Genomic DNA, 13,526 nt, shown 5'->3' on the forward strand with positions numbered 1-13,526 from the left:
TGCTCCTGCCAATCATACGGCTGGTAGAGGAGAACAGGACCTGTATCAAGCTGAAGAAAGTACTGAGCCCTTAGTTTGTGGAGAAGATAATATATACACAGCAGGAATGCAATTAATGAGGTTTTGTCGAGCAGACAACTATAGTCCATGCAACGCTAATCATCAGAGATACACCACCATAAAAATTAACACTACACTGAAGGAAATTACTAATAAGATGAGCTAATCAAGTGTTCCTTAAAGAAACAGAGTCAACCTCATTTTACTAAAAGAATGGTTCAAATGTAAATGGCTCATACCTTAAGCCCTCAACCTGCCTTGTGACTCAAGAGTTGGTTAAAAAACAAAATATTGAGCTTAACACATATTTAATGACAATATTTAACATAATACAATTGAAAACAAAATCAGTAAATTGAAATTTAAGAGAGAGGATGTTGGAGTACTGGCTATAAAGTATGTTTTCAGCCCTCAAATCAGGATGAAACTGCCATGCAGCTATACCAATGCCCTGGAGTGTCCTCAACATACCAGCATCTTACTACAGGTAAGTAATATGCATGTAATATGCATTGTACACTACTTATAACATCCAACATATATGGATAAGCTATGATTTATAGCCCATCAGACCGTTACTGTTCCAGAAACCCCAATTACTGATGACTTTCCTACCTCAAACTATAAAGCAGTATGTGAGACTGGGGTTTGAGCTCCAGCTTGGCAAAGAAAGGGGGTTGTGGTGGGGTTCAGGGTGAAAAAGCATGGTGGATTCCTCCCAGGCCCCAGACGCAGGCGCTCCTGTCCATCTACCAGTACTCCCAAGAGATGACAGAAAGGGGGGAGGGGGAGGGAGGGAGGGGGGAGAGACTGAGAGAACTTCCCATGCACACTCTTCACATCCCACAGACTCCCACAGATTCCATTCCCCTAACTCTCTCATTCTTTCTCTCTCACTGCAGCTTGGAATCGAGGCTGGCCACTGGGCTGTCTCAGTTCAGAGGACACATTAATCATGAGCCATCAGTGGAATAAAATACATACAATGAAATTCCACAGGATGGACCAGAGAGGGCATGATGACAATTTGGCAAATTTGAAACTCTGGATAGAAATGTGTTGACAAAGGCAGTGTCTTGTTATACAGAGTGGATGTTGTCAAATTTATATAAGCCGAGCCCAATGCAGCTCATGTTAAACCCACTTATTTGCGCAGAACGTTTCTGCTGCCCAAGTGAATTTAGCTAACATTTGAATTCAGCTCAGTTATGCTAAGATAAGGTGTTTTCCAAACTTTTAGTTAAGTAAAATAGTGCAAAATAATCAAGGCGTAGTAGAGTAAGTGATGTGGCGGTGATCAGCAAAGAAAAAAAAATGGATACAAAAAAAGAGGATTCTGTGTAGTTTCATAACTCTCAATATCAAAATTCTTCTTCACTGCCAAAAGCAAATGTTGGAAGGTACAGTACAACAGCAATAAGGTATTGAATAAGAAATAGCTTTAGTAACAGGGCATAGTACTTGATATTTAAAAATCACGACAATTCCACATCAGTTTAATAAGCTGCCAAATTTTATGGCAGTGTGCCACACCGGATGTTCAAATAACATTATGTTATCAAAATAGTTCAAAAGCACTTCGACAGTTTACGTTTTACATATGCCTTGCAGAATCTGCAAAATGTTAAAAAAATTTTAAAAAGTGAGAGAGATCATAAGATTGCATTTTGTTTTTTATTTAGTACTGCCCTGAATAAGCTATTTCACATACCAGATATTTACATATAGTCCACAAGACACAATAATAACTGAATTTACATAAATGAACAGTTCAAAAGTTTACATACACTTGACATACACTTGATACTGCGTGTTGTTACCTGGATGATTGACTGTTTTTATGTTTTGTGATAGTTCTTCATGAGTCACTTGTTTGTCCTGAGCAGTTAAACTGCCCACTGCTCTTCAAAAAAATCCTCCAGGTCCTGCACATTCTTTGCTTTTCCAACATCATCTGCATATTTGACCCCTTTCCAACAGTGGCTATATGATGTTGAGATCCATCTTCTCACACTGAGGACAACTCAGGGACTCATACACTACTATTACAAACGGTGCAAACATTCACTGATGCTCAAGAAGGCAACACGATACATTAAGAGCCGGGGGGGTGTAATTATCATTTAGTACTACCTTTCAGAAGCTACATAAGATATTTACATATTTCCCAGAAAACAAAATAATTACAATAAAATAATAATAATAATAATAATAATAATAATAATAATAATAATAATAATAATAATAATAACCAAATTATGTGCAGTACCTTGAGGATTTTTCTTAAGAACAGTGGTCAGTTTAACTGTTCAGGACAAACAAGTGACTCATGAACAACTATCACAAAACATAAAAACAGTCGCTGATCATTCAGGTAACAACACACAGTATTAAGAATTAAGAGTATGTAAACTTTTGAACTGATTCATTTATGTAAATTCAGTTATTATTGTGTCTTGAGGACTATATGTAAACATCTGGTATGTGAAATAGCTTATTCAGGGCAGTACTAAATAAAAAACAAAATGCAATTTTATGATCTCCCTTACTTTTTTAAAAATTATTTGCAGATTCTGCAAGGCATATATGTAATATATGTTATATGTTTATATATATATATATATATGTTAATATTCATATTCATATGTTAATATATACAGATATATGTAAATATCTGCTATGTGAAATACAGTCAGGTCCATAAGTATTTTGACAATGACACAATTTTCATAATTTTGCCTCTGTATACCACCATGAAGCAATCAAAATGTGATTGAAGTATAGACTTTCAGCTTTAATTCAAGGGATTTAACAAAAAAATTGCAGTAACCGTTTAGGAATTACAGCCATTTTTTTCATAGTCCCTCCATTTTTACAGGCTCAAAAGTTAAAAAAAAAAAAAAAAAAAAGTTTCATGGTCAGGTGTGGCCTGTTTCCTTGTTATTTCATGACAAATTAAGGAGATAGATGGTCTGGAGTTAATTCCAAGCGTTAAATTTGCATTTGGTGTTCATGGAAAATCTCAATCTGTGATCCACAGACTTATCAAAGAGATAGCAGGAACTTTAGGAGTGGCCAAATCAACAATTTGATATATTCTTAAAAAGAAGGAATGCACTGGCGAGCCACCACCAAAAGACCTGGAAGACCACGGAAGACGACTACTGTGGATGATCACAATTCTCTCCTTAGTGAAGAAAAACTCCTTCACAACATCTAGCTAAGTCAAGAACACTCTGGAGGAGGTAGGTGTATCATTGTCAAAGTCTACAACCTAGAGACGCCTTTATGAATGTAAATATAGACGGTTCACTTCAAGATGCAAACCACTGGTAACACTCAAGAAAGGAAAGGCCATGGAGAAGGAAAGGAAGAGCTCATGTTCCAAAGCATACCACATCATCTGTGAAACATGTGGAGGCAGTGTTATGGAATAGGCATATTTGGCTGCCAAAGGAACTGGGTCACCGGTGTTTACTGATGATGTGACTGCTGATGGAAATAGCAGGATGAATTCTGAAGTGTATAGAGCTTTCTGCTCAGATTCAATCAAATCTTGCAAAACTGATAGGACAGTGCTTCACAGTCCAGATGGACAATGACCCAAAGCAACCCAAGAGCTTTTTAAGGCAAAGAAATTAAATGTTCTTAAATGTCCGATGACCTCAACCCAATTGAACACGCTTTTCACTTACTGAAGACAAAACTGAAGGCAGAAGGATCCACAAACAAGCAGCAACTGAAGCTGGCTGCAGTAAAGACCTGGCAAATCATCTCAAGGGAGGAAAATCAGCATTTAGTGATGTCCATGGGTTCCAGATTTCAGGCAGTCACTGACTGCAAAGGATTTGCATCCAAGTAATAAAAATAATCCTAATATTTATGTTAGTTTGTCCAAGTACTTTTGAGCCTCTGAAAATGGAGGGACTACGTAAAAAATGACTGTAATTCCTAAATAGTTAATTCAATATTTTGTTAAACCCCTTGAATTAAAGCTGAAGGTCTACACTTTAATCACATCTTGATTGCTTCATTTCAAATCCACCGTGGGAGTGTACAGAGGCAAAAATTACGGAAATTGTGTCACTTTCCAAATACTTATGGACGTGACTGTAGCTTACTCAGGGCAGTACTAAATAAAAAACAAAATGCAATTTTTATGATCCTTCTTTTTTTTAATTATTAACATTTTGCTGATTCTGCAACTCGTATGTAAACTTATGACCCCAACTGTAGATGCTCTTGCAACATAAATCCAGAGATGGAAACACCTCTAACATGCACTGCCATGTAAAAAATGTACCACCTTAAAATTGTTTCATGGGTGCACCTGACATCGACCTCAGAGAACCCCTCCGTTGCTACTAAACAATCCACAACATGGTCATCACAAAACCATGTCCTCAAAATACACAAGGGACAGTGTGCAATGGTAGATGTGTACACTAGCAACATATCTAGCCAAAGAAACAGTATTCCACACAGAGGAAAAACTTTCCTTTAAAAACATGATCCACTTGATCCTCAGTACTAGCTGGCTAGAAGCAAATCATTCAAACAGCTTGTATAATTAATCAATTAACTTATTGATAACTGTAGCTGTATTACTAGGGTTTAAGCAGACACAGGCTTTCAGCCACATTGACTGACAAAATACAAAGCAGTCTTCTGCCCACTATCAGTGTGGCATTAGTGCACTAGTACATCTACTTACATTTTACATCTCCAGTTTCCTTATACACCCCATACCTTAGCTGTGCAGCAAAAATACACTGCCTGCAAAAAAAACTGCTTTTGTTTAGTTTTGTTAACCAAAGGCACAAAAGGTGGAACAGTCACCAAGCTGGAAGAAGTGATGAAGTCCTCTGCTTTCAGTACCACTGAGGATATGAATCTGACAACATCTCTTCAAAAGAGATAAAGGCTTGATTAAGGGATGAGATGAGAACACTGAGGAGGTAGTTGGGAACTAGCAGCAGATGCACTGAAAATAAGAGGAGGAGAGAGACAGACAGGCTGGACTTCCTAAGTGACTTTGAGCAGTCACCTGCAGGAAAAAATACAGCTGTCATTGGGCCTGGCTGACATGGCATTTGAGAAGCCAACAATATCAGTGATTTCTGTTCTTTTTACAAGCCTGAGTTTGCCATCATAGTGAATGTTCAACACAGCAGGAAATGTTTGTTTTGTTAATATTTGCTCTGTCAGAATCCAGGATGAATTCTGAGTGCCATATTTGCTTCATATATCAGCAAGACATTGTAAAACTTGAAATAGGAAGTAATATGACCAGCTCAATCAATAACATTATTTAGTGGCAGTGCTCAGGAATGGATCTCTTCCACACATGGTACCCTCATGTTCACTACAAGCAAACCCCAGACCACTGTTTTCAGGTGGACCAGAGATCGGGTGCCTGGATTGCACCCAGGTTCAATAACAGCGTTCAAACTTGGCCAAACATACCATGCAAACAGCAGTGCAAGTCTGAAAACACTCTTAAGCTACGGTCTTTACAAGCTTTATTGAGCAATTCAGATTTTTTGCTCAGATTGTCTATCTTCACGGTTCCCCTTGGTAACACTAAGTGACCTATATCCATCTTTAATGCAGACGCACACCGAAACACCCCACTTGCACACATCGATATCAATTTTCATGACTAGCATGCGTCACAAACAACAAAAATTATTCTTATTTGTGATACACTCAACCATAGTAGAAGCAACAAATGAATGCACTAGTAGCCAAAGACTGTGCCGCATTTTGTTCTGGAGGTCAGCAAACAGCTCATCAGCTGTATGTGATCAGGTAAAGAAGGAGGAAAAAAGGGCAGATGGCTAGCTTTAACAACTATGGCTGGCACTGACTGATGTGTGAATAAGGGAGAAGCAGGGCCATGGTGTGGAGGGATTCACAGAGTATACATACAGGAGAGTTCATTTTTGGCTGTGCTTTGCCATTTCTTGGGTAACTGTTTCAAACACTACTCAGTTTGGGTAGTAATCGATTCACTTCCCTAAATATCAAGTAAATAACCGATTTCCCCATCCTCCCATTGAATACAGTCACCACTGTTATTGTTTTCTACTATTGTTTTGACATGCTGCTGACACTCGTTGATGATGACAACAGCAATATGCGCACAGGGAAAAAGCCACATGAATTCCCAACAGGATTCTCATCAGAATTCCCATCCCTACTCATTCATGTCACATGGCCACACATCAGATATGTATCTGAAATCGCACCACATGCAAAGGTGGCATATGTCAGATTTGAAAAGATTGGATTCTTGTGTCCACACAGTCCTAAAAAAATCACATCTGTGTCAGATTAAGGCAGAAAATTGGATTTGTGTCACTTCAACCTGGTAATGTGAACCTTACCGTAGTTTTCTTACAGAGCACCTTGACGTAGGACTAAAATCTTGTTTCAATATACAGTAGCTCAGTTTGGTTGCAGACATATTTCTTTATTACACATACATATATACACAGGTCTACTGGCTATGACAGGCTGTTTCCATTTACTTGTTTATCAGCAGTAGTCCTAAAGAAAATACAGTTTCAGAACTTCTATATTTTTTATAAAAGCCATAATAATTACACCTATTATTGGCACACAAATTTAACTCGGTTTATTCATTTTCACACAGTCTATAGGCCTCTTGTATTAGAACCGCATCACAAGTAAACGTGAAATAGTGTAGGTCTATTGTCTTCTGACTTTTTAAATAAAACTTCTGAATAATTGACTTTCATATGTATTAGCAGACTACCAGAGCAAAATGTTTGACAGTTTTGGTGTGTAGGGGCTATTAGGCAACGGTGTATTCAGACTAATTTAGCATGAATTGTGTGACAGAGATTAAAACTCTGGATACAGAAATTTTATTTCTATTGGTGGGGGATTAGGCTTCCCCTGTAATACTTGATATTGGGGCAATATTTGAGGATTGTTTAATGGCTTGAGAAACGTGGACACCACTCAAACCTAGCACAGACTTTTCTCACCAATGAATTTAGGAGATCATTTTCACTATATTAAATAGAGGAACACTTGCACAAGACTGCATAACATTTACTTTGGCAGTCAGGATAATTATGAATCATTTAGATAACTAAATGAACAAACACTGACATAGTTTCCATGGGACACCCTAAAATCATGAGGTGAAATAAAAATCCAACAATAAGACAATGAGAAGATAATATTGACTAACTTGAAAATGCCATCTCTTTTCTCAGTGGACATTTTGCACACCTGATTAAATATGCTTGTAGCAGGGCCGTACATTAGTGAATGCTAAATAGGCAGACATACACTTATCTCAGTGCTAGCTGACAAGTGGCTCGTCTGTATAAGACTGTATTGAATGGATTACGCTACCTGTAATTGTATAGCAGGGAAAATTTTGAAAAAGAATTGAAAAGCTTTTGAATCTGTTACTAATATAAAAAAATTAAAATAATTAAAAAAAAATTATCAACACTATCTAACGAAAGAAATCGAGTGTGTGATTATGTATAACCTTTGATGTTGTTGAGGGTCTCCTTAAGGTGACTGAAACTGCTGAGAAGTGGGTCCTGCTCTTCATCCTGTAAGAAGATGGGCAAAATCAGTTATCTTTTCATACAATACTTCTGAGAACTTCATAAGCCAAAAAAAAAGGAGGCACTATAACATAGTATGGCACTAAATGCAGGCAATTCCATATAACCAGAATACCATATAACCAATAAGGGAAACTGCACATATGTCTCAACAATTTATTTATTAAGTTTAAAAACATTTGCTTGAAAAGAATTTAAGCAAGGCATCAAAGTTTAACTCTAGCCATTATCATAAAAAGGGGCCGTCATCACTGATAGTAAAATTTATTCCAAACATAGATGCATGACATTTTTTCACTCTGAATGTCTTTGGCATAAAGGAAAGAAACCAAAAGGTCACAGATTCTGCCTGAAATAAGTGCACTTATCTAAGTGAGCAGGCAATCCTGATTAGCATGAATGAACATATCTTTCAGAAACAGCTGAATAACATAGCATATCAGTGTGACTACTCTCTTTAGTGATGCGTGATCATTTTTGATCATTTAAAATGTCAATCACATCAATCATATCATATCATATCTATTACAGATTGTGTTAATATGTAACGTTGCTCTCTGGTATCTTCATTCATAGACATCCTTATTATTCATAGATATTCATTCATAGATTCAGAGATATCCAATCAGAAGCAGCAGGGCAAAAGACACTGATTGTTTGATGCCTGTGTTTAGCCTTTTTTGAAGACAACACTCAGTGCTTAATTGAAGAAAGAGGTGTCAGGGATTCTTGCTTTTATTCAATAAACATTAAGACAGGGTATCTGTTTCTAACGTTGGAGCTGGGATGAAAAAGAATTTAATGAAAAATGAAACCCAAAGGACATTAGCCAATTAGCTAGCTAGCTCATCTATATCACAGCCAATTATACTGAATTAATTAAAGAAGCCAAAATGCCATGATCACAATTGAAATATTATTAATTGTGCATCCCTAAATCTCGTTGTGTATCATTCTATCCAATCTAGAAAGTCTGGGTACAAATGCTTCAATGTTTACTTTGAAAATGAAAAGGGTGTATTGGCTCTTTAGCACGTCAAACCGCCCCTTGTGAAACTTAAATCAAATTAAAACATAAATGAGTTAAACATTATAAAGTCACTTTACCAGCTGTGTGTGTGTACTCCATCTGGAGTTTCTCTTGATAGCACCAACCACTGTTGCAATCTCCCCTTGGATGATGTATATATTCTTGTCCATCACTGCAAATCTGAAGATGAAACAGGAGAACGTAGTTAGGCCATGCACTGAGGATTGAAAAGCAGAAAGGTGTGTGTTTACTCAAGATTTAAACCGTTTTCATATATCTTTTAGTCTGAAGGTCAAACAATGTCACTTGTACATCTACAATTTGTTCATCATAGGTAATGTAAGCAACTGAACCACACCAGCTGAACTTCTATTTAATATTTGAGGAAGGGTTATGTCAGATAACTAAAGATTTCTGGATTAGCCTCATGGTGCTGGACTGAGGCAGCAGAGATTCCATAATCCATAAGTGTCCTCCTCAGAGTCTGTCTACAGAAATGTCATGCACATAATACTTTAGTAACATATTTAACATAAAGCAAAAGAGGCATAAAGGTGTGTCCAGAGATCAGAGACAAGTTTGCACTCTTACTAAAGCTACAGTGTTACATGATTATTGAGTCAGAGGTTCCTGAGCCGCTGAGACGCCTGACAATCCTGTAACAGTACTGATGCATTTGACTAGAGGTCACAACTCGTAATTCTCAAACTCTGATCACTAAGAAACAAAGAAATCACCCTTTCAACTCAGAATTCCTATTCTTGAACTCGAGATGGTCACCTCAACTCCGAGTTCCTCCAAGTTCAGCAAGTGACGTCAAGTCAACATGGCTGCTCACAGCTTCAGAATTCAAGAAAGTAGCACATTTTACCTTTAAATGAGTGATGCTGTATATACAAGTATTTGCTTAAGATCAGTCAACACAGACATGTTCGCTTATTAAATCTATAACATTGACTACATAGTTTGCTGTTCTGAGGTAAATAAACACCACGCAACACAGTTGGCTAGATTGTTGCTAACAAAAGATGAACATGGAGGCGTCCATTTTTTTCCCACTTTGTAGCTTGAATGCACTGAGGTCGAAAATTACATCCTTCTGAGCTCCGACTACCCACTTCTGAGGTAAGCTGAATGCAGCATAATCCAAAGTCAGCGCTGTTGCAGGGGAATCAGGTCAGAATTGGCCAGATATTTGGTCACAAATACACTAGTGACACCATTGCTATTTACAGCAGATATAAAAAGTCTACAAACCCTGTTAAAATGAAGAGTATTGTGATTTAAAAAAATGAAACTAAGAAACTAACAACATATAAAAATTAAGTGGAAAAACAATCAGAAACATTTTAGGAAAATTTTTAAAAAAGTTACAATAACCCAATTGCACAAGTATGCAGCACACTTCTTTCACAATTGGGGATGTGGCTGTGTTCAGAATGAACCATTCAATCTCATGTTCAAAAGTAATTATCATACAGATCAACAGAAGAACACCATACACATGGAGCATGGTGGTGGCAGCATTATGCTTTGGGCTGCTTTTCTTCAGCCAGAACTGGAGCTTTTATCAGGGTGAAGGAATCATGAATAGCTACAAATACCAGTCTATTTTAGTGCAAAACATTCAGGTGTCTGCTAGTGAACTGAAGATGAAGGAATTTCACCTTTCAGCATGACAGTGACCCAAAGCATACATCCAAATCAACAAAGAAATGGCTTAACCAAAAGATCAATGTTTCTGAATGGCCTAGCCAGAGTCCAGACCTGAATCCAACTAAACATCTGTGGGGTGACCTGAAGCTTGCTGTGTACAGGAGATGCCCTTACGATTTGATGGATCTAGAATGTTTGTGCAAGAAAGAGTGGGAAAATCTTGCCAAGTCAAGATGTGCCACACTGATAGACTCTTACTCAAAAAGACTGAGTGGTGTAATTAAATCAGAAGGTGCTTCAACAAAATATTAGTTTGGGGTGTGCATACTTATTCAGCTAGGTTACTGTATGTTTTTTATTTTTCCCTTCTTTCCCCTATAAAAGTTTCTGGTTGTTTTTCACTTTATTTGTATACTTTGTAATTGCACATTAAAAGTGAGAAAAGATCTGACATGATTTATCTTAGTTTTATTCTTTTACTTCACAAAAACCTGCCCTTTCCCACTGGACAGCACACTACCAAATCCACGCTCCCACATTATACTGTTGTTTCCATTACCAAGTGAGCCATAGTGTACTCAAGTAACTGTGCTGGGAGAGTGACATCCGTCAGCATCAGGCACAGTCTAACATAAAATAAGCATTATGCCTTTTGTTGTGACAGATAATCAATTTGAAAAATTAAAAGTAGTATTTTATAATTGATTAGATCACAGGTTCCCAACCGTAGTCCTGAAGTACCCTCTGTCCTGCACATTTTAATGTTATCCCTATAAAACACCCATGTCAACTCAGGAAGGGCTGTTAATTAGATGATTAGTCGAGTCAGGTGTCAAAGGAGCAGGAAAAACACTAAAACATAAAGCACAGGGACAGGGAACTCTGGAACGAGGGTTAACAACCTGCATATTAGGTGACTATGCAACAAGTGTTCCCAGTACTAGTCATCAACCCACAAAATTTTGTAGGATGCAATGAGAAATGGACACACGTAACTGAACCAGGGTACGGATAGTCCTGGATTTTAATGCTGTATCAGCTTTAACTAGAAAAGCTCTATAAAACAGTCATCAGTGTTCAAACTCTAGAGCTACACAGTCACATCATCAGACATGACACAGCATTAATACCTTTCCAGAATGAGCAAAATACGTGGAGAGTGAAATGCTATAGGAAGCATCCATATTATCCATTCTAGCAACTCAGAATAAACTCGAAACTAAACACCATCAATGATGGATTTGGACTTTTCCTTTGGTACATCTGTTGTAACTTTGATGTATCCTTCACCTGTAAACCTGAACATAGTGAACTTTTAAAAGGATTTAAAATGCATAATTGGACTTTTAGGATTACTCATGCACCTTAAAAGCTTTACTGGGAAAGCGAATTAATAGGTACACCACATGTGGACCTTTTATACAGGTCAAAGATACACACTAAAGGTACAAAAAGCTGCACTCTTGATGCTATCAGTGACAAGGAAAAAGTACAGTTTGGTACTATTATTTCTGAGAGTGTAAGGAGAAAAATAAACGAATAACCTTATTTATATTAAGAGCTCTATGTAGCATTTAATATGTCGGTCAATGTTCCCACCTCACGGGTTAGAAAGAAGCCAGCTGTGTTAGTGACCTGAATCTGTGAGGAAATTCTGCAGTGCTAACAGAAAGTTTCTCCAGCTACAGCTACAGCTCAGCCTATTCTGCCAGCTGACACCTACAGCTCAGTATGGACAAGTTTACTTCAGGAGCATAAACATACTTCTGTCGTTTAATAATCCTACCTGCTTACAAGCTGTGTGAATACAAAATTAATAGTGTAGCTTGATAGAGTTCCTGCTGGCTCTCTAATGAGCTAGCTATTTAGCATGCTAGGTGTTTAGCTGTAGCAATTGAGCTACTTAACAATATCAGTACAGAACAGCACTTTTCCACAAAACCCAAGAGTTCTAAGAGACACACGGTGTCCAACAATTATGTACATGTCTAACTGTCAAACTGGACACAAAATATACATTACCTGTACAGATGCGAATCCAAAATGGCGTTCAGTGGCTAGCAAGCTAACTAGCTAACTGCCTGACGAATGTAAATGTAAATATTTGTCGCTCCGACGCACATTAAAGTAATGACATTGGCCAAACTGATTAAAATACAGTCTTACGTGTAAGCAGTTTCACGTCATGCCCAGGTTGTTCCTCTGTATTTGAAGCTGTAACGTTATTTAACGTCGCTACGGTTAGCAAGCCGGTCGTGCAAGTAAACTTACTGACGTGGAAAAGCGTGAAGTGCAAACTAGCTTGATGTTTTTTGACGTGATCCATTTTTCAGCCAATCGCATGCACCGATTCGTTCCTTATCCGATATTTATAACAGAGCGCTTAAACATGTACATTCCTAAAGAATGTATGTGTATAACTCAAACCCGTAAGAACATTAATGTTTATACATGAATGAACCGATAACGGAGAGTTATTTTATTTGACAAATTTAAGGCGGGTTACTGCAACGTGCCACGGAACCATTAAGTTCGGTTGAACGTCAGTGACGAAGTTGGGTCGCGGCAGGGACTCACTCTGACGTCACGGTTGCGGTCCTGTCAGGGGCCGGTGTGTGGGTTAGCTTGGGGCCTGTTATTTGGCTAATATGAGATTAATAACCTGTAGAACCAATTGTAAACTCCTGACGAAAAGTAAGCCAGTGCACTGCTTTTTCCAAATAACCAAAACCACCTTTAGTCACTAGTCTTTCAGGTTATGAATGCTTGCAAATTCTCTTAGTATCTCTAGCTAGTTTTGTAATTAGCTCTTTATTAGAGCAATGCCACATGACTAAATACACATAGGTGTACTGGGATACTCTGTGACAGCAATGAAACCATGCTATATAATCAACTACTTCAAAATTCAAAACCTTAATAAAATCTTTTGCCTCATTTCATTCATCTTCAATAACTACTTTATCCTGGTCAAGGTTGAGGTGAACCGAGGGACCATCCCAGAAAGGCTTTATGTGAGGCAGGAATACAACTTGGATGGGGCACCAGTCCATCGCAGGGCATCATGCACACATACATTCAAACATTCACAACACTTAGGGGCAATTTAGTATAGCTAGTATAGCCAGTCTAGTGCTTTGGGAGGTCAGAGGAAACCAGAGAAC

At 37.8% G+C, this 13,526-nt stretch overlaps 1 protein-coding gene across 7 annotated transcripts in view; it reads right to left on the reverse strand.

Moving 5' to 3' along the window:
* Window positions 1-12,703, reverse strand: part of gbf1 (golgi brefeldin A resistant guanine nucleotide exchange factor 1) — a 63,271-nt gene extending 50,568 nt beyond the window's left edge. For 5 of the 7 annotated variants that reach the window (XM_053233001.1, XM_053232998.1, XM_053232997.1 and 2 more), the window contains exons 1-3: window positions 12,529-12,703; window positions 8,784-8,923; window positions 7,595-7,661 (exon numbers count right to left, since the gene is read on the reverse strand). In XM_053233001.1, coding sequence (XP_053088976.1) covers window positions 7,595-7,661; window positions 8,784-8,923; window positions 12,529-12,688 — 367 coding nt within the window. In that variant the 5' untranslated portion in view covers window positions 12,689-12,703. The other 2 variants (XM_053232999.1, XM_053233000.1) reach the window with 2 other exon arrangements.
* Window positions 12,704-13,526: the final 823 nt, after the last annotated feature.

The sequence above is a fragment of the Pangasianodon hypophthalmus genome, chromosome 3, assembly GCF_027358585.1.
Source record: "Pangasianodon hypophthalmus isolate fPanHyp1 chromosome 3, fPanHyp1.pri, whole genome shotgun sequence".
In the NCBI taxonomy this organism is placed as follows: Eukaryota; Metazoa; Chordata; class Actinopteri; order Siluriformes; family Pangasiidae; genus Pangasianodon; species Pangasianodon hypophthalmus.